The sequence below is a fragment of the Corvus cornix genome, chromosome 3 (genome assembly GCF_000738735.6).
Source record: "Corvus cornix cornix isolate S_Up_H32 chromosome 3, ASM73873v5, whole genome shotgun sequence".
NCBI lineage: Eukaryota > Metazoa > Chordata > Aves > Passeriformes > Corvidae > Corvus > Corvus cornix.
Genome location: NC_047056.1, coordinates 47,271,013 through 47,291,912, shown reverse-complemented (window position 1 = coordinate 47,291,912; position 20,900 = coordinate 47,271,013). Strand labels below are relative to the sequence as shown.

The 20,900-nt window shown below is 42.4% G+C and overlaps 1 protein-coding gene across 2 annotated transcripts in view; it reads left to right on the top strand.

The window, feature by feature from the left end:
• UST (uronyl 2-sulfotransferase) overlaps window positions 1-20,900 on the top strand; it is a 168,429-nt gene that overhangs the window by 112,128 nt on the left and 35,401 nt on the right. For both annotated transcript variants that reach the window (XM_039568862.1, XM_039568863.1), the window contains exons 6-7: window positions 7,407-7,504; window positions 16,229-16,386. In XM_039568862.1, the coding sequence (XP_039424796.1) occupies window positions 7,407-7,504; window positions 16,229-16,386 (256 nt within the window). The remainder of the gene's footprint in view (window positions 1-7,406; window positions 7,505-16,228; window positions 16,387-20,900) is intronic.

Here is a 20,900-nt window from a genome sequence, read left to right as displayed (position 1 = left end):
GTTCAGCCTGGGGAAGGGAAGGGAAGGGAAGGGAAGGGAAGGGAAGGGAAGGAAGGGAAGGGAAGGGAAGGGAAGGGAAGGGAAGGGAAGGGAAGGGAAGACCTTAGAGCAGCCTTCCAGTACCTGAAGGGGGCCTACAAGAAACCTGGAGAGGGACTTTTTAAAAACAGCATGTAGTGACAGGACAAGGGGCAATGGCTTTAAACTGAAAGATGGTGGGTTTAGAGATTAGGAAGAAGTTCTCTACTGTGAGGGTTGTTGGAACAGGTTGCCACGGAAGTTGTGGATGCCCCATCCCTGGAAGTGTTGGGGAGACCAGGCTGAATGGGGCTTTGATGCACGTGATCTAGTGAAAGGTGTCCCTGCCTTGCCAGGGGGATTGGAGCTAGGTGATCCTAAAGTCCCTTCCAGCCCAAACCATTCTGTGACTTGCTGCTTTTTTATAGGCATCAATTTTCTGGAGTCCTCGTGCCCTCCATTAGGGAGGGCTGAAAAGTCCTTGAGGTGGTGGGTATTTCCTGCTCAGCATTTGCAGAATTGAATATATGCCATTCCTAATTGATTTCATTAAAGCTCATCATCCAAGCAGACAAATTTTCCAGGTTCTTCTATGAAGAAGTGTTGGTAAACAGAATTAGCAGAGGTACTGTCTCCTTGTTAGTTGCCAGTGGGATTCGTTCTTGATTACAGTATAACAGTCTTCATTTTTGGTCTTCCCTGGATCTGTGCCCTCTGTAACAGGATAGTTATTTAATGCTTACACACTGCTTCCAGCTGGCAGCCACTCACCCTTTTTTTGGCATAATTTTTTTCTACTTTTTTTTATGTATTTCGATGCTAAGATGGTTTGAGGTGAAAAATACAGAAGCAATGGAAAAGAAAGATATGATATGGTGTCTGCTTACAACTGTGAAGTGGTTCCATTCTTACTAGTAAAACTTACTTTTGACAAATTACTAACATGATTTCTGATAACAGAAAAGAGAGAAATATATCCACCTATGTATTTTCTTGATGTTGTACATCATCTTAAGTTAGAAAATAATGATGTACAAATGTGTTTAATGTTTGTCACATCTGAATAGTGGCATTGTGGGCATAGTTCATCACTTTTGCTATGTCAATGCCAGCAAAAATTTGTATATGAATGAATAACTTATGTCTGCACTTAATGAAAATGTAGATGGTTAGCAGAAGATGCTGTTTTGTTAGCTGCTGCTTCACTTGCTAAGATGCCAGAAAGAAAAGTGTAATACATTGTTGGCTGAAAAGTCAGGCAAATTAGCCCAGGCTAAAGAGTCCATTGAAAAAAAAAAAAAAAAGTGGGGATTAAACTTGGCAGCCTCTTTACTTGGGGGGGGGAAGTAAAAACATGTATTTTGCCAGAAGAAATTGTAAAGTCAATTCAAAGAAACCCCAGAATTATCCTCTACAAAAATGTGTTGAGTTTGCGTGGCAAGCTTTTGGTAGCAGTGGCAGGGTACTGGGGGGCCAGAGGGGCTTCTGTGAGAAGCTGCCAGAAGTTTCCCCCATGTCCCGTGCAGCCAATGCCAGCCGGCTCCATGATGGACCTGCTGCTGGCCAAGCCTGAGCCCTCCAGTGATGGTGGTAGCACCTCTGGGGTAATCTGTTTAAGAAGGCAAAGAAGTTACTGCACAGGAGCAATTGCAGCTGGAGAAGAGTGACAATATGTGAGAGGAGCAGCTCTGCAGACACCAAGGTCGATGCAGAAGGAGAGAGGGGAGGTGTTACAGGCACCAGAGCTGAGATTCCCCTGCAGCCTGTGGTGCAGACCATGGTGAGACAGGTGTCCACCTGCAGCCGGTGGAGGACCCCAGGCAAGAGAGGGTGGATGCCCACGGGAGGCTGTGAAGGACATTAAAGTAGTGACTGAAGTCATCCGCTGTGGCCTGTGTCGCCCTGTGCAGCTGGAGTGCTGTGGTGGCGTTGTGGTATTTATGTGCGCAAGCCCCGTGTTGTTTGCTCTTCTGGTAGAAGACCAGAAGGCAGTGGAGGAGGAACAGAAAAGGGTTTCTGTTGCTTTTTGAGCTGGCAGAGCCTCACAGAAGTGAAGGGGCAATCACAGCTGGTGCAGGGGGGCATTTGGAGACAGAAACCCTGCATTCTAGGGTTAGCTGGATCTGCTCTGCCATCTTGTGGAGCTTCTCCCCAGGATGCCCACTGGTCACTCTGCAGCTGCCACTGGTGTCCCAATAAACTTGTCCAGCTTACTGTCATCTCCAGAGGACAATCATCCCACACAGTTTGGCACAGTCCACCCCACCTGGCAGCCCACCTTGGAGAGGCTCAGCACCACAACAGCACAGCATGAGAAACATTTGGCTTTGTCTATGTTGGTAGTGCTGATTTGGGAAGCAATGCCCAGCACCTGCCCGCTCCACAGCAATCTGCTGCCAGTGATGTTGGCATAGGTGCACAAACAGATACCAAATGCCTCCAGAATTTGAAAGAAAGAAGTCATCTTGCTGCTGTGTGGCTCTAGTTATCCAAATACTTGATTGGGATTGAATAGAAACATTAAATATCACCTGGTGAAGTAAAACTCTCTCTAATTAGGAATAAAAGTGTGGTGCATTGTATCTTATGTTTCATTAAATGTGTAAATAATTTGTGCTCCTAAGTAAGACTTAGCAAGTCATGTTACATTTATACTTGGAAACCTTCATGCCACCTATACCTTGACTTTTCAGTGTCTTTCTGCAGCCTTCTGAAGGAGGAAGTTTTGCTTTTCCTTCTTTCATTTCATATTTGTACTCAAAAGCCCTTTCCCGAGCCATCATGTTTACATTTTCTTCCCCAGAGTTCCCTAGCTGGGGCCAGAAAAGATGGGGAATTATGTTGGGGTTTTTTTAGCGTGGCTGTGTTTAGTTCATATGATGCAACATTGTCCTCAGGATGTAATGGTCAGTTTGACCTCTTTACAAACACCAAGTATGTGAGAGAACACTTTACAAGCTGTGAGAGGATTCTCGGTGGCTCTCTGGAGAGTTGGAAGAATTTTCCTTGGCTGGCAACAGTAAGGACAAGACTGCACTGCTGACTGTAGTGGTATATGAAGAGCAGCATTGTAAGCAGGAGAAGTCACCGTAGACTGGGCTCAGTCACTGGTTTTCCACATCATTTTATTCCATTTCCTTTTATGAAAACTTGGAAGATATTTATTTAGGTTGCTGCTGACACACCTCCACATCTTCACCCTCCAGTCTGAAGGAGCATGGACTGTTCCTGGGCTTTGAGCAAGGTCTCCTGGTTTCACACAAGTTGAGGTATCCCACAGGGGCAGGGCGTAGAAAGAGGGTGTGTATTTTTCGTTTTGGTTGTGAGAGAAAGGATATTTATGTAGTTTTCTGTAGATGAACAGATGGAATGGAATGGAAATTATTTGCAAGGCATGTATGTGAGTTATGATTCCGTATTTTAAATTGTCAGGGCTACTAAGAATTGTAATGCATCCATGACAGAATTTGGTGTTTCTGTAATTTTTGGTTGAGACACTGATAATCAAAAAATAGGGAATACCTTGAAGCCTAAGATTTTTTTTTTTTTTTTTTTTTTAAATTTGGGTGTTCCTTCTACTGGATAAAAAAAAGTTGCTATTTCTGTCAGTACTGTTAGGATTTTGTATTAGGACGAAAAAAAATCAAATTCTCAAATCTTATGGCACATCTTTTTGTATATGGTACAGTGTTTGTCATAAGTTAAAGACATTAACTTCAGTAAATTGCTTATTGTTCTAAAAAAGAGCACCTTAAAGTTTTCTCTTTTTGTGATGGCATTAGAAGTCCCAAAGGAACTTTTTAGCCCTTCACTCTCTACAACTACCTGAAAGGAGGTTTCATGAGAGGAAATGTCCTTAAGTTGCATCAGGGAGGTTCAGGTTAGATAGTTAAAAAAAAAAAAATTCACTGAAAGAGGTGTTAGACATCAGAATAAGTTGCCCAGGGAGATGATGGAGTAACCATCCCTCGAAGTGTTAAAGAGGCATCTGGATATGTGTCCCAAGTGGCACTTGGGGATATAATTTAGGGGTGATTGTGGTGGTACTGGGTTAACAGTTGAACTAGATGATCTTGAAGGTCTCTTCGAAACCCGATGATTCAGTGATTCTATGAAATATTTTTGGTTGGGTGCTGACTTCTTCTTATAGCATGTATGAGCTCACTATGGCAAATAAAATAGTTTATTATTAATCTCAGAAAAACATATTAATAATGCACCTTTGATCTATTTCTGATAGATCAGTAGTCTGACTCATCGACAGATTAAAGGATTAAGGCATGTTGTGATTTTTATTTCAAAGACAATTTTACAGAAGAACTCAGCAGAAATTACCGGCTTAACTTTTCAGACAAAATTGTTACATGAGTAGAAAAACATAGTACTGTTTAAAAGAAAGACAGTTTCTGTTGTTACTTGGAGCCCCAGGGCTGATTCCCAGGCCTCCCACTGCCCTGTTGAAGACACAAGCCTAGTGGGATGTGAGTGATATGAATTGTAGCCAGGAGCTGAAGAATAAAGTAAAATACCTCTTTCTTTCTTGTGAAGGGTTATGATCAAAGTACCCCTCTGTGTTTCGTTCTGTATCTTTCCAGACTGTGTTAAAATAATTCTTTTAGAAAGCTCCTCCAGTGATTTAAATGAGCAAGGCTGTCATCTGTCACCTTGCAAATTTTTGTCTCACACACAAACATTTCTGCCCTGAAAGATCTGTGTGCTGCTGAGAAAGCATGTTCTTACTGGGAAATGTGGTTCAATTAATGTTGCTTAGGATAGCAGAGTAACAGTGCCTAGAGTAGCGTCGTTTCACCTTGGTTTTCCATGCACCAGGAAAACCCCAGAAATTCCTGAGTGCCACTAGCACCAAAAGGCATCTTCCTTTAGGGGTGTTTAAGTTTTAAATGACTAGCATACCTCCATCTGATCTTTCTTTCACCCTGTTTTGTTGGTTGAAAACTGATTTCACATCTCATGGAGTGATCATGTGCTACAAATGCATGAGGACACTTCAGCAGCTGGAATACAGATCACAGCAGTGGTGGCAAACAAAGCCTGGGAAGGGGTGGTGCTTCTACTGCAAAGAAAGCCTGGTGCTTCTGATGTCAGGAAGGTGAAATGCATGTCCTTGTGTGGCAAAAGATTGTAAGTTTGTAGGAAAGCTCACCTGGCCTTTGTATTAAACCTTGAGTCATCAACAAGGAGCAGGGAAGATTAGATTAGAGTCCGCCTGGTTGTTTCAGTGATCCTACACCAGTTTACTCTAAAAAGGACACTAAAAATCTCTTTTTGAGTTACTGTCAGCTGTTCACTTGCTAAAGCTGCACGACTTTCCATGTGAATTTACATTGCTTTTATTGTACAGATGTTTCTCTGGCCATGTGAATCAAATACTGTTTTCACAATTACAAGAAGGTCCCGGTTACACTTTTGTATTGATACTCCTCTCGGAGAATATTTTCTGACCCACCATATTCATTATTCTTGCAAAGAAATGGTAAGTTTCTTTGTTGGAAGCTAATGTCCATTTGCCTTTGTATGAGAGTGAGAAAAGAGATAATATACTTAGTTGGGTGTTGCTACAGATTTTTAAATCTTATGTAGGTGTTCTCTCTACCTTCCATCTAATCCATCAATCAAGTGCAAGCCAGCTTGGACATAATTTAAAGCATTGTCAGGGCAATATTTCAGATTTTTTAAAATCCAAGCAATTTATTAATTCATTGCAGGTCTTTAGGTTCTTGTGAAAGGCAAAAATATATATCCCTGAAAGCATCTCTGGTGGTGTCTATAGTAAAAAGCACAATAAGCCTTTAAAGAAGTGCAATTTGTAATTCATGTTAAAAAAACTCGATTGGGATGATCGGAGAGAGGCACATTGCCTGTGCAATCTGTACATCCACACTAAGATTTCTTAGTAATCATAGCATTGAGAATGGGGGGCTGGTTAGCTTCAGCTCAGAGTCTTTAATGTCAAAATTCAGGTCTTGACCATAAATCTTCTGGTGTGTGTTTAAGGCAAGCCCTGAATAGACTGTGGGGAGGAGGGGAAATTGATTGTTTGTATCCCTGTTGGCAGTTCTTATGTTGTTTTGTTTAATGGTTCCTCACCATGTGATTTACTTCCTAGCCCAAGGTCTTCTGATGTGCTTATAAAATTGGATTCACGTTAGTGTGAGACAGGGTAGGAACCAGAAATGTACTTTAAAAGGCTTACACACCCAAATGGGGCTCTAATGTAGTTAGGTGAGAGAACTGAAGTTCTGGGAAGAGCTTTTCTCTGATGAGGCCTCAGATGCAGATGCTGGAGGCCTGCACCCTGCCCTGCCCCTGGAGAGCAGGGGATGCTGTCTGTGTCTTCCATGCTGCCAAGCACATCTATGTTGTGGAATGTTCTCTATCCCATTTTATTTACTTGATAAAATACGGATTTGTTTAGTTGTTGGTTTGATGTTGATGTGTATCACGCCTATTACATTGTGAAAGCACACATCTGAATAACAGTGAAGATTGATTCTGCAGAGGTGAGATCCTTCCTTTCTTGCTTTTGTTGTCTTACACATTTTTTGCCCTGTATGTCTCTGGAGTGGGTGTGTCTGCTTGCAGAGTAAGGCTCTATTAGATTAGATAAGGATAATGGAATTCAATCCCACGTGTTTCTTATTGTGCTGAAGTAAAGCTATAAATGGAATGCAGTTCCTCAGGGTTCAGTAGCTATGCCTACTCTTTGAAAAATGATAAATAGCTTCTAATTAGATGAATGATATTTCATGAAAATGATGCTTTCTTATAACCCCTTTTCTCAGTGGGGCTTTGCACAGTAGGCTCAGTTCTGAAAATCTGAGAAGTTTACAGAATTGTAACCAAAAGTGATGTATGTTCTACTGTTGAGTGAGATGTGTGAATTACAGCTTACATATCTTCATTCCAGTCATTGAATGAAGCAGAATTTAAAAAAAAAAAAAGAGAGAACAGGTAATAATTGTTGCTTGAATTTCATTTATTCTTGCTACTTCAGGTTTCCTCCAGGGTGTATTTAGAACAAAGAAGAGCCTGAAAATAATCTCCTGCATATTTTAAATATTACTCAGTATGAGAGTTGATTAATGTGTCCCACTTTGAATCATACACTAATCTCAGTATAATAATTGTGGGGTTTGCAGCAAGGAAGAGAAAAGTGCTTTCTGCATTCTAGGACAAAATAACTTTTTGTTTCCCCTGCTGCTATTTAGAAGTAGATAGATGGACCAATAAATGACTTCTAAGATTTTTGTTGTAGCCTCAGCACAGTTCTTTGACCCTGAGATGACTATAGAAAGTATGAGATAAAGAAAACAGTGTCTAATAGAGAAAGGAAAATACAGTAATTTTTTTTCTTTCCTCCCCCACAGGACATTAATGTATGTATCCTTGAAAACTACCCTGAATGTTCCAATCCCAGGTTATTTTACATCATACCGTATTTCTGTGGACAACATCCAAGATGCAGGTAAATATATGCAAGGTATTTCAATTTGTTCAGCAATAGCTATTGCCAACATTTTGTCAGAAACTGGTAATAAAGAGATGACATTATTTGAAGTACAAGAGAGAAATGTAAGTACAAGGAATGTAGCACTGTATGTGGTAACTGCATGCATTTATTTTGAAGTAAGGAGGGCACTGCAAATGTAGCACTATTCTCTTGATTCATAACATGAATAATTCATCAAATCCAAATGTATTTATGTGAAATTTTTTTCTGGGTTGCTCATTTTATCTGCGCTGTAACTTTGTAATACATGTTTTTGATTTGCTCAGATGCTTGTATCAGGTCTACATATGAGGAGTACAAGTTTCTGTGTCCATGTAAGAAACCGTAATCATGCTTAAAACTATGTAAAGTGCAGCCTTCTACTGCTTTAATTGAGCTACCTCATTTTTAACATTCTGTGTATGCCATTCTCATTTTGCTGTATTACTGATACCATAGTAAATTTTTATGCAACAATATATGAATAATTTTAAATACTTTTTTGGTTTTAAATACTTTTCTACTGTTGGTAACAAATGTTCTTTGTTAGGCTTGTTCAACTTCAGAGTATTCTGTTTCTGTATTATTCAGGCTTCTCCATAATGAAACAACTGCACATTTTCCAGAACTTCTTTCAAAAGCCATACTTCTGGTAGCAGCAAAAACAAGTGAAAATGTGTTACTTCTTTTGTCTTCATTTCTAAATATCTTTGTTGTAAAATCCTGCCTTATTTTTTTGGCTTAAGTGAAGTTATATATAAGAAACAAAACAGGTTTATTACTTCATTTACATTACACATTTTTTATTAACATATTTTGGCTTTCTTTGCAAATGCTTATGATTGCACATTGAACTTGTGTGCATGAGTAATTCCATTAACAGTCACATGCCTGAATACTTTCACAACACATCTCTCTGAGGTTCCCAAGCAGCATATTGAAGTACTGTTTTATACCTTGTTGAAGATCTGTCTCCTGTCATGTCCTTGCACTTCCTTCACCTACATCTTAATCCCACAAGGAGCTACAAACAGGAGGCTCATAGTGTTTGTTAGGAGACTTTGCTCTTCCAGAAAGCAGATCAGTGCACAGAACATGGTAGAGCATGAAAAACCTCCTACAAGTCTGCTCTAGTAGGAGTAGAAAGTAGTATTCAGATAAATGTTAAATTCACTATTTTGTAGGCTCCACAATAACCTAATGAAGTCAGGGAAGAGGTGTGATTTTCAGCCGCTCCCAGGCAGTGTGGGCAACTGATTTCCTTTGGCTTGGGACACTGGCATTATACCCTGTCTCAGTATGAATGATGACTGCTTGTCTTGGGGTGACTTTATGAAGTGTACCCCTATCGCCGCTCTTGTGCCCAGACATGGATCCTGTGCCTTTACGTGTCTTTAAAACTGGGTGCAAGAGAAAGGAAAAAAAAAGCCAGGTGAACTTCTCGAAGCAGTTTATGCTCCAAGGTCTCTCTATCTCTCTGCATGCTTCTACAGCAGCAAGAGCGGAGGAAGCATCCTTTGCTGCTTTTCAGCCAGCTTTCGGCTCTGTTTCTCCAGAGAGAGATGGAGAATTAAATTTTTTTTCTCCCTGGGACTTTGGCTTCTTCTTTTCTTCTGGAACTCTTCAGAACTTTCCACTGAGGGCTAGAGGGAGCCCAGGCCAACCCAGCTCCAAAGAAGCTGAGAGAGAGAGACTACAGCTCCAAGAGCGAGAGAGACTACACACACAGAAAGGACTGAAATTTACCAGGTTCTCTCCACAGCAAGAGGTTTTATTATTTAGCATTATTCTTTTCCCATTGTGCATTGTGTCTGTTAAATAAATAGTTTTCTTCCCTTTCACTTTCCTCCAAGGAAAATTTTTCCCGAACCTGGTGGGGGAGGGATGGCTGTAACCTGCCTTCTATCAGAGGACATCCATTTTGGACGTTCCTCTGAACTTGTCTCAAACTGGGACAAATAATTAGTAGCGCCCAGCGCATGGCTCAGAGGAAAATGAAAAAAACGGTAGTAATTACATTTTGGTTTGGTTTTAATTGCTTTGTATTGGGGTAGAGTAGTCACCATGTTGGTTGAGTTCATACTGTCTCTCTGGTTTGAGGTACTAATGTCTTTCTGGTCCCTAGGCCTGTTTGCCTATCCACAGATTGCTCAGATTTTGTCCCTGGTACGTAACTTTTACCAAGCAGGGTCATGAATCCAGATTTCTATTTTGCTGTGCTCAGTGATAATGATTTATAAGAAGTTAACAGAGGTACAGGCAGCTGTTCAAAATGTGTATGATTTGTGGTTTCTCCGTCCTAATCCCAGTCCTAGTTTCAGTAGCCTGTTTTGGGGGTTTATTAGTAATTGCACCCAGTTTGTTAGAGGAGGAGATGGGGTTTCCCAGCCTTTCATCTCCTTCCCCTTTAAATTTAATACATTATCTTTTGAGAATGTTCAGTTTTCCCTGAATATTAAAGAGACCGCCTTCCTGGTATTTTATCCGGTAGGCTTCCTCTATATGGTTTGCAGTTTGTCTAGAATCAGGGCTGAGATTTCCAGGGTGACTGATGAGACACCTAACCCAGCATGGAAAATCCTGAGTGGTGTGGGGAATGGGAGGATATGGGCCAAACCCTGAAGAAATTCTCTGACCCAGTAGCTTGGAATTTTCCCCCTGGGCAAATTCAGAACCCAGCTGAGGTGGGGAAATACCTGAAAGAGAAATGCAATGGCAATTCTAATGAGAAAAAGCTCATTGCAATATGTTGGGCCTTGACATATACCTATCGCACACTGCTAGGTACTGTGGAGCAGCAGCTAAAGGTAGAGGGGCAGGAAGATAAATCAGCAAAGCCTGCAGACACCCCAGTCACTCAGGCTGCAGCCACACCAGACAGGAAGCCCAAACCAGATGGAGACTCTAAGCCATTGACAGTGGCTCCTGTCACGAGGAAAAAGCACACAACCAAAACTGATCGCCCAGTGAAAGATGATGATGATGCAGGGGAAGGAACCTCAAAGCCACCAACTGACTCAGGCACAGAAACTATTACTGAGTCCATGTCCATAAAGGACCTTCGTAGCCTAACAAAGGACTACACCCGATGGTCTGATGAATGCCTAATAAGTTGGATGGTCTGTATTTGGGACATGGCAGGAGATGATAGAATGCTGGACAGTGCTGAAGCGAGGCATTTGGGATCCCTGTCACGTGATCCAGCTATTGACCAAGCAATAATAAGGAGGGCTGAGTCTAACAGTCTCTGGACACAGGTCGTGAGTGGCGTGAGGGATAGATACCTGTGCGCAGACGATTTCTATATGCAGCAAACGCAGTGGAAGACCATAGGACAAAGGATCCAACACTTGAGAGAACTAACAGTGGTAGAGGTTGTCTGCACAGATGACCCCGGATTGAGGAGTCCAGACTGGGTCAGAGTTAATCCAGTGATGTGGTGAAAGCTCATACAAGTTGGGCCACAAGAATACACTTCTGCTTTAGCAGTAATGAAACTGGCTGACAGTGGGAATGAGACCATGCAGCATATGGTGACAAAGCTCTGAGCATATGCAGATGCCGTGCATGGCCCAGCACATGCAAGAATTGCAGCTGTGGAAGCACATCTGCAGAAAGTGGAAAATAAGATAGAGAAGAATCACCAGGAACTCAAGAAGGAGATCAACGAGGGCCTTCTCCAAATCTCGGTGGTACAGACCAGAGATTCTGTTACCAGACGCAGATGTCCTCCAGCTAGAGAGAGAAGGTTCATCCCATGAGGTGAGCTGTGGTTCTTCCTGTGCGATAGTGGGGAAAACATGAAGAGGTGGGATAGACAACCCACTTCTGCTCTGGCAGCACGAGTGCATGAATTGAAGGAGTGCAAGACTCAGAAAGAAAGTTCCACCAGAAAGGAAGTAGCTCCAGTTGCCCATAGCCAAACTGCCATATATGAGGGAAGAGAAGATGACATGTCTGATCCCCTTGAAGGAACCTCTAAAATGTATGACCAGGGAAGGAAGGATAACCAGGACTAGAGGGGCCCTGCCTCTAGCCAGGTAGAGACCAGGGAAAACCATATTTTTTGGACTGTGTGGATTCATTGGCCTGGCACATCAGAACCACAAAAATATGATGCCTTGGTTGATACTGGTGCACAGTGCACAATAATCCCATCGCAACATGTGGGGGCAGAATCTGTTTCTATTGCTGGCGTGAAAGGTGGATCACAAGATTTGACCCTGGTGGAAGCTGAGGTGAGCCTGACCGGAAAAGAGTGGAAGAAACATCTCATTGTGACTGGTCCAGAGGCCCCATGCATTTTGGGCATAGACTTCCTCCGAAATGGGTATTTCAGAGACCCAAAGGGACTCAGGTGGGCTTTTGGGATAGCTGCTGTGGAGACAGAGGGCATTAAGCAATTGGACACTTTGCCTGGGCTATCAGAGAACCCGTCTGCAGTCGGCCTTCTGAAGGTGGAAGAACAAAGAGTACCAATTGCCACCTTGACAGTGCATTGCCAACAGTACCGGGCAACTCGAGATGCTGTGATTACCATCCACAAGATGATCCGTGATCTGGAGAGCCAAGGGGTGGTCAGCAAGACCCACTCACCCTTCAATAGTCCCATTTAGCCTGTGCAAAAATCTGAAGGAGAATGGAGATTGACTGTGGACTATTATGCCTTGAATGAAGTGACTCCACTGCTGAGCGCTGCTGTGCCAGACGTGCTGGAGCTCAGTACGAGCTGGAGTCCAAAGCAGCAAAGTGGTACGCCACTATTGACATTGCTAAGGCATTTTTCTTCATTCCTCTGGCAGCAGAGTGCAGGCCTCAGTTTGCCTTCACCTGGAAGGGTGTGCAGTAAACCTGGAATCAATTGCCCCAGGGGGTGCAAGCACAGTCCCACCATCTGCCATGGACTGATCCAGACTGCACTGGAAAAGGGTGGGGCTCCAGAACATCTGCAGTACATTGATGACATCATTGTGTGGGGGAACAGCACAGCAGAAGTGTTTGAGAAAGGAGAGAAAGTCATCCAAATTCTCCCGGAAGCCGGTTTTGCCATCAAGAAGAGCAAAGTCAAGGAGCCTGCTCAAGTGATTCAGTTCCTGGGAGTGAAGTGGCAAGATGGATGGCATCCGATTCCCACTGAGGTCATCAATAAGATCACAGCAATGTCTCCACCGACCAACAAGAAGGAAACACAGGCTTTCCTAGGTGCCATAGGTTTCTGGAGAATGCACATTCCCAAGTACAGCCAGATCATGAGCCCTCTCTACCTAGTTACCTGCAAGAAGAATGATTTCCACTGGGGCCCTGAACAGCAACAAGCCTTTGCCCAGATCAAGCAGGAAATCGCTCATGCGGTAGCCCTTGGCACAGTCAGGACAGGATCTGAAGTGAAGAACGTGCTCTACTCTGCAGCCGGGAACAATGGTCTGTCCTGGAGCCTCTGGCAGAAGGTGCCTGGTGAGACTTGGGGCCAACCACTGGGATTCTGGAGCCGAAGCTACAGAGGGTCTGAAGCCAACTACAGTCCAACAGAGAAAGAAATCTTGCAAGCCTGTGAAGGAGTCCAAGCCGCCTCAGAGGTAATCGGCACTGAGGCACAACTCCTCCTGTCACCCCCACTACCAGTGCTGGGGTGGATGTTCAAGGTAAAGGTTCCCTCTACCCACCACGCCACCAGTGCCACATGGAGCAAATGGATTGCTCTCATCACACAGCGTGCCTGTATCGGAAAACTGAATCGCCCTAGGGTCTTGGAAATAATCACAAATTGGCCCAAAGGTGAAAACTTTGGTCTCAGTGATGAGGAAGAACAAGAACAAGTGATGTGTGCTGAAGAAGCTCCACCCTACAACCAACTGCCATCAGAAGACACACACTATGCTCTTTTCACTGACGGATCCTGTTGCAACATAGGGGTGAAATGAAAATGGAAAGCAGCCGTATGGAGTCCCACACAATAGGTTGCAGAAGCTACTGAAGGAGAAGGTGGATCGAGCCAACTTGCCGAACTCAAAGCCATTCAGCTGGCCCTGGACATTGCTAAAAGAGAGAAGTGGCCAAAGCTCTACCTTTACACCGATTCGTGGATGGTAGCCAATGCTCTGTGGGGATGGCTGGAAAAGTGGGAAAAGGCTAATTGGCAGCATAGGGGAAAACCAATCTGGGCTGCTGAAGAGTGGAAAGACCCCGCTGCCCAAGTAAGAAAGCTAACAGTGAAAGTCCGCCATGTAGATGCCCATGTCCCCAAGAGTAGGGCTAATGAAGAAACAAAAGCAGGTAGATCAGGCTGCAGGGATAGAAGTGTCACAGATAGACTTGGACTGGAAACACAAGGGAGAGTTGTTCCTAGCTCGATGGGCCCATGATGCCTCAGGCCATCAAGGCAGAGATGCCACCTATAGGTGGGCACAAGACCAGGGGGTGGATCTAACCATGGACAGTATCTCCCAGCTTATCCATGACTGTGAGACATGCTCTGCAATCAAGCAGGCCAAGTGGGTGAAGCCCCTGTGGTATGGTGGGCGATAGTCCAAATACAAGTATGGGGAGGCCTGGCAGATTGATTACATCACACTGCCTCAAACCCGCCAAGGCAAGCGCTATGTGCTCACAATGGTAGAAGCCACCATGGGTGGCTGGAGACCTGTCCTGTGCTCATGCTACTGCCCGGAACACCATCCTGGGCCTGGAAAGCAAGTCTTTGGAGGCATGGTACCCTGAGAGAATTGAGTCTGACAATGGGACTCATTTCAAGAACAGCCTTATCAGCACCTGGGCTAGGGAACATGGCATTGAGTGGGTGTACATATCCTTACCATGCAAGTGCAGGCAAAGTGGAATGGTGCAATGGATTGTTGAAAACCACTTGAAGGCACTAGGTGGGGGAACTTTCAAAAACTGGGAGCAGCATCTAGCAAAGGCACCTGGCTAGTTAACACCCGAGGTTACAATAGAGCTGGTCCAGCCCAATCTGAATCCTGCATACAGTAGATGGAGATAAGGTCCCTGTAGTGCATGTCAGAGGATGGTTAGGAAAGACTGTTTGGATTAATTCTGCCTCGAGTACAGACAAACCCATCCATGGGGTTGTCTTTGCTCAGGGACCTGATTGCACATGGTGGGTAATGCAGAGAGATGGAATAACATGCTGTGTACCATGTGAAGGGTGAAAACCACCTGTAATGTGGAATGCCTGTATACCACTGCTTGCTGAGTGTCACTGTCACTGTTTGTACACAGCTGTATATGTATATGTATGTATTAATGTGTGTGTGTAGAGCCGACGATATGGGATAAGAGGTGGAATGTCTTGGAGTGACTTTATGATGTGTATCCCCTATTGCTGCTCTGTGCCCAGGCATGAGTCCTGTGCCTTTCCAAGTCTTTTAAATCTGGGTGTGAGAGAAAGAAAAAAGCCAGGCGAACTTTTTGAAGCAGTTTGTGCTCCAAGGTCACTCTATCTCTCTGCGTGCTTCTGCGGCAGCAAGAGCGGAGGAAGCATCCTTTGCTGCTTTTCAGCCAGCTTTCGGCTCTGTTTTCTCCAGAGAGAGATGGAGAATTAAACTTTTTTTCTCCCTGGGACTTTGGCTTCTTCTTATTCTCCTCTTCTGGAACTGTTCAGAACTTTCCACTGAGGCCTGGAGGGGGGCCCAGGCCGACCCAGCTCCGAAGAGCGAGAGAGACTACACACACAGAAAGGACTGAAATTTACCAGGTTCTCTCCACAGCAAGAGGTTTTATTATTTAGCATTATTCTTTTCCCATTGTGCATTGTGTCTGTTAAATAAATAGTTTTCTTCCCTTTCACTTTCCTCCAAGGAAAATTTTTCCCGAACCTGGTGGGGGAGGGATGGCTGTAACCTGCCTTCTATCAGAGGACATCCATTTTGGATGTTCCTCCGAACTTGTCTCAAACTGGGACACTGCTGCTCCCAGAACATAACTAATATGAATTAGTATATGGGATTTGGGATTCATAAGGTTGTCTAACCACATTATGCTTTTGGGAAAAGGGAAGCGTAAAGATGTACCGAGGTTCTGCCAGCTTCTCCCACTGGGAGAAAAGATAGAAGAACCCTAAACTGTTCTTAAAAACCGGTATCAGTCACAGCAAAAAAAAAAAAAAGCAAACCCTGTAGCAAAACTACAGGGGAATCAGGGGTAATAACAGGGAAAGGGAAGATCCTGGAGACTTTGGCAGAAGTTAAAATGAAGGACAAGGTGGAAAATGATAGTGTTCTGTGTAGGATTCACCAAGTAACAGCAGGCAGTGGACATTGGTCCCAACAGTTCTGCTGATGTGGTTTAGGGATACCACCACCCCTCAGCACCTTCCAACACCCAGGGCAGTCATTCCTCCCATCAGACAATTTGTGCTGCTTCCAAGTTGAAATACCAAAGTTCACAAGTTTGAGCTGATAAACAGCTCGGCAAAAGATGTCTTCAGAATGGAGTACTTTCACACAGTGATTAGCCTCCTTTTAATGTGATCCTGTTTTTACATGCCAAGCCAATTTTAGATGTTGCGGGGAAAAGCTCAGTAAGCTGCTCAGGTTTGGTGGGGGGTCTTTTTTTGTTCTAAGTATAGCACTGAATATTTTTTTTATTCACTTTTGTTCTTGGCTTGAATTTGAGAAGTAAATGCATAATTAAACTTTTCTTTTTCCCTCCTCCATCTGTTCTTCCCCCATCAATTTCATACAGGGAGCCTGGTGAATGGGCCCTTGAAAGAGCAAAGCTGAACGTTAATGAAAATTTTCTGCTTGTGGGCATTCTGGAGGAGTTGGAGGATGTGCTGCTTTTATTAGAAAGATTCTTACCTCATTATTTCAAGGATGTGCTTAGCATCTACAAAAATCCAGGTAACATTTTTCATTAAAAAGCTATTCTTACGGAAACTTCAGCAAAATCTGAATGGCTGCTGAAGGGTACATGTTTCTTTCTTGTTCAGTCAATGAGGAAGTTTATCTCCCTTTTAGGGAGCAGATTTGATTAATGGGGAAGGTCACATATTCCACTTTTATCTTTAATGTTACTGTGTGGTTTTCTTTCCTTGCAAGCACTTGTTGCTCAGTGATCTTTCCACATGCTAGAAAGCTTCCCATTTTCCACTGGAGTGGCTTTTCCTTCTTTTAATTGTCATACTCAGTTCTCAAATAATACTGTCAAAATATTCCCAAAATGGTGTCAGCAATATGTACTTAAAGAAACCTTCAAGAAATGGTTTGGGGAGCTGGACACTTTGGAGATTCTCGAGGACCAAGTTCAGCCTTGACTACGAGTTGAAATGAAATGAACCTTCAGTTGAGCTGAGTTTAGGTGAAGTACAAATAAGAATGTGTATTTACAGCACTTCCAGTACAAAGCATACTGAGGAAAGAGGCTTAGGAGACTGGAGTAGAGAAATGAAAATGGAGGGCACTCAATCTACTGCTTAATTTGCACCCCCTGGGCATTCTGAAAGGGTTCCCTCTGTCAATTCATCCCTCCAACACTTATTTATTGCTGACTTCTTTAAAAGGCAGTCTTGTGTCCTATGCCTAAAAATAAATATGATGCTTCTGGAGGGCTGTGCATGTCATTCCAGCAGAATTGATTTCTTGCTTACATTTGACTGGCTCATCAACATTGTATGAACCAAGCAGGGGTAAAACTTCCCTTCTTCCTTTGTGATTCGGTTGCATTTGTGTCAGTGTAAAATGCCTACAGCCATTAATATGTGTTTTGTACCAAGCTGTATATTAAAAGCACATGGAACAAAGATTGAATTTAGTTTGTAATGTATGCAGCTGATGGCTGGCTTCTGACTGTGAACAGAAATTACAGTAGTCAATCACTTTGGAGAAATTATGGGTTTCTATCCATAACCAGGATTTATGCGTGACTGTTCACCAAACCCTTCTCCCAGGATGCATCTTTGGAAATCCTGTATTTAGCAGTGATACAGATACTAGGGAAAGTATGACATTCCTTCTCTGAATATGATTGCAGAGGGTCATTATCTGCTTGCAATAAGGCAGTTAAGGCAGCTGTTTGGAAGGTGGGAGTGTCATATCCAGCCTTAGAGCGATTTTGCTCAATAACAGACATAAAGAGAGTATTGTACTGACATGAGAGCAACGCCCAGTTTGGGATCAGTTATTTCCCTTATCTTTATAACGTAAAAAATAAAAATACCTTTGTTTGTAGTATGTGGAAGTCATCCTAAACGTTTGCATGTTTTGGTCTCCGAGGTGTCCCTATAGGGATGTTAGACAAAAGGAAGGCAGGGGGATCAAGAGAATGATGTGCTCTCTCTGCCACGAGACTTTCCTCTGAGAGTCTATATGCCTTCTTAGCTGCTCTGTGCACCATATATTTTCATTTCTTTTACTATGGGGGAAGCTTATAAGCAGCACACAGGGTTTTGATTTGCATTGGGGTGCCCTAGAAATTGTCAGGTGGGAAATAAGCAATCTGCCAGAATCATTAAGTGCTGGTTAATCTTTCTCTTCTCTGTGTATTTTCCAGTATCTGAAGGAAATTTGATCACCTGTTTCAGGACAGTGATTTCCTCTGGGATTTCATGTGTAAGACGGGTCTTGTGTCATGTCTAAAGATTCACCACTTTACTTCAGTATTCCCTAGGTGGATTAAATCTTTATTTTATCTTTCCCATTCACTTATTGACTGGGCATACTAGTAAGAAAACAGTTTCCTTGTGTTAACTCTCTCCTCCTCTTTTCATGCATACATATGTTTGAGGGGTTTTTTTCTATCATAATTATTTTCTGGTTATTTCTGAGTTGGTGCTTACAAAAAAAACCTTAACAGAATCAGCCAGAAAAATAAAAAGTATTCAAGTGGTGTGTAAGGTCCTATTTTGTTCTCCTCAGGGCATCTTAGGCCTGATCTGCAACACCCTCTGCTGTTGCATCATGCAGTGCTTGGAAGAAGACATGTTGTTTTGCCAGCTGTGTGGTGGTCCCACAAATCAGCAGATAACTTGGGCCAAAATTGACCTTTTCTTGCAACTAACACTTGCAGATTAAATCTATACAGTTTAAAGTATTGTCTGCTGACCTGCTGCTCTTAGTCTCTTATGGCAGTCTTTCCTCTTTCTGCATAAAGAAAGCTTTTCTTCAACTTATCTTTCATCAGCTAAATATAACAAGATGAGGAAAACACAGTGAAGGACGAGTACAGAAACGTGATTCATTTCCAAGTCTGTGAATATCTGCACCAGAGTCCACTGCAATAAGCAGTTCTAGATTAGGGGCAATTCAAAAACTGGACTTGTAGAGCTGCCTCGAAGCAAAAAGTAGCTGAAGAAAGACAATTTCAATCCAGTATTGCTTTTTAGGATTACATAGATTAGAAATCACAGTAGGAAATAGGTGATTGCTGTCCCATCATAATCTAAACCATATTAAAAGCACCTTCCTGCTATAGGAAGCAAAATGCCTGGTGTTTTCAAACCCATAAAACCACATACGCATTTAAGATACATCTGCAGGAGTTGTGGGTTAAACCCCTTCTTCCCAAAGTTGGGACTCTCCTTGCTCACATGCAGGTGCTTTGGCTTGTCACCAGATCACTGTAACTCCCATCTAAGCAAACTTCTTAGTATTGGAAACCTTCAGTGTAGGTTGATACTATAGAAATCAGGAAATCTAGAAAACTTTTTCTCATCTCTGTTCCTTTGAACTGTGCAGGCCATATTCAAAGTTCTTTGTTTCTTTTGTGTCTGTAGTAAAATTTCTCATCTGAAACACTATAATAACATTTATCAAGAAACTCTTGCTCAGTGTTCTCTTAGGAGAAAACAAAGCCTGTAGTTGTTTTAGCTTCAAAAATATTTTTCTGCTGTTGTTCTGAAGCAGATCATTAAAACTGTGGCTCTGTGGTCAGAGAGATAGTGGGACATTTTCATCAGAGAGCAGAGTGCTATTGTGTATCTGTATACCTGATGACACAGATAACTGCTTAAAGCAATACGAATTAAGTGCTCTTCTTGTTGATGCTAATGATTTGTCTGACATAAGCTGGCAGAAGGAAACTGTGAAGAAAGGTAAAATATTTTAAAAACTTGTCAATTCAGCATGAGAGAAAATGTCAGGGGAGACTAGGAGGATAACTTCCTTCATTGCATTAACAAAATGTTGCCTTCAGCTATTCCATATGCCAAATATATTGACTTGTGTGTTTTATAACCATGTATAACAAAATGTGAAAGCTCTTTGTGGTGCTAAAGTTTTCATTGGAACCAATCTGGTTTTATCTTGTACAATACTTTAAAGCCGTGGGCTTCCTGTTTTTCTGCGTTTCCGTTCTCTCCTTGAAATGAAGTGTTTTCTTAATGTTAATACCAAGTCAAGAAATTGCAAAAGAACTCTCTTTTTTGATGCCTGTCCTGTCTAAAGTTACAAACTTGTCTTGCCTTGGCAGCCAAAACTGGCTTTGACAAGAGACTAAAAGGCCAGGAATGGGGGCAGCAGACAGATTGTGAAATTGATGGATGAATAGATGGGTAGAATAAATTTTAAGAAGATATTTGCTAACACAGTAAAATTTGCTCAAAATCTTTTTTCACTAGCATTGAAGCAGATAGGATCCAATTGCAGAGTCTTAGATTTTATTTATTGCAAAATTCAAAAGTATTCCTTAACTCTTTGAAAGGTCTGAAATAGTTATAATAAAACTTGACATATAAAATCCTCACTTGCCAGGAGCACAACTAAAGGAAAAAAAGCATTGGTCAGTCCTGTTCATTTTTGCTGGCTATAGCTCATTTCTGCAACCTGTCTGGTAGCCAGAACACAGAGAATACTTACACAGTTTCTTTTGAAATGGGCACATGTGGGTTTCATATCTTTGGTGTTTTTAAGAGGCAAAAAGTACATACTATGCTCAGCAAAACAGACTTTTCTTGTGTCTTGTCAACTTCTATGGCATGGGGTAAAAGCTAACAGCATCTAGTGTAAAACAATAGGCAATAAAATGGTTTTTTATCACCTCAGAAATGACCCATGTCCTCACACCTCTCTGCGGGAGTTCATAAATTTTGTTTGGCACCAGAAGCCCTATAAAAACATTTCTTCCCAAAACCAGGAAAAAACCCCTTTGTTTCCTCAAAGTTGCATTTTGCATGGAGAATGTGTAGGCCTTACTCTACAACAAGAAGACTGACTTTAAGCTTTTCAGACAGTGAATTTTATTGAGTGCAATGAAATAAGTCACATTGTCAGCTGGAAGAAAATAATATTGTTCAGGTAAACAAACTGTAAAAAGTATATATTTTTTTAATTCAATGAAAATTTGATTCTCTTAAGAATTGCACTTACAGGGAATGTTTTAAACTGTAGTAGTAATATTATACCAGGTAATATAAACCTTT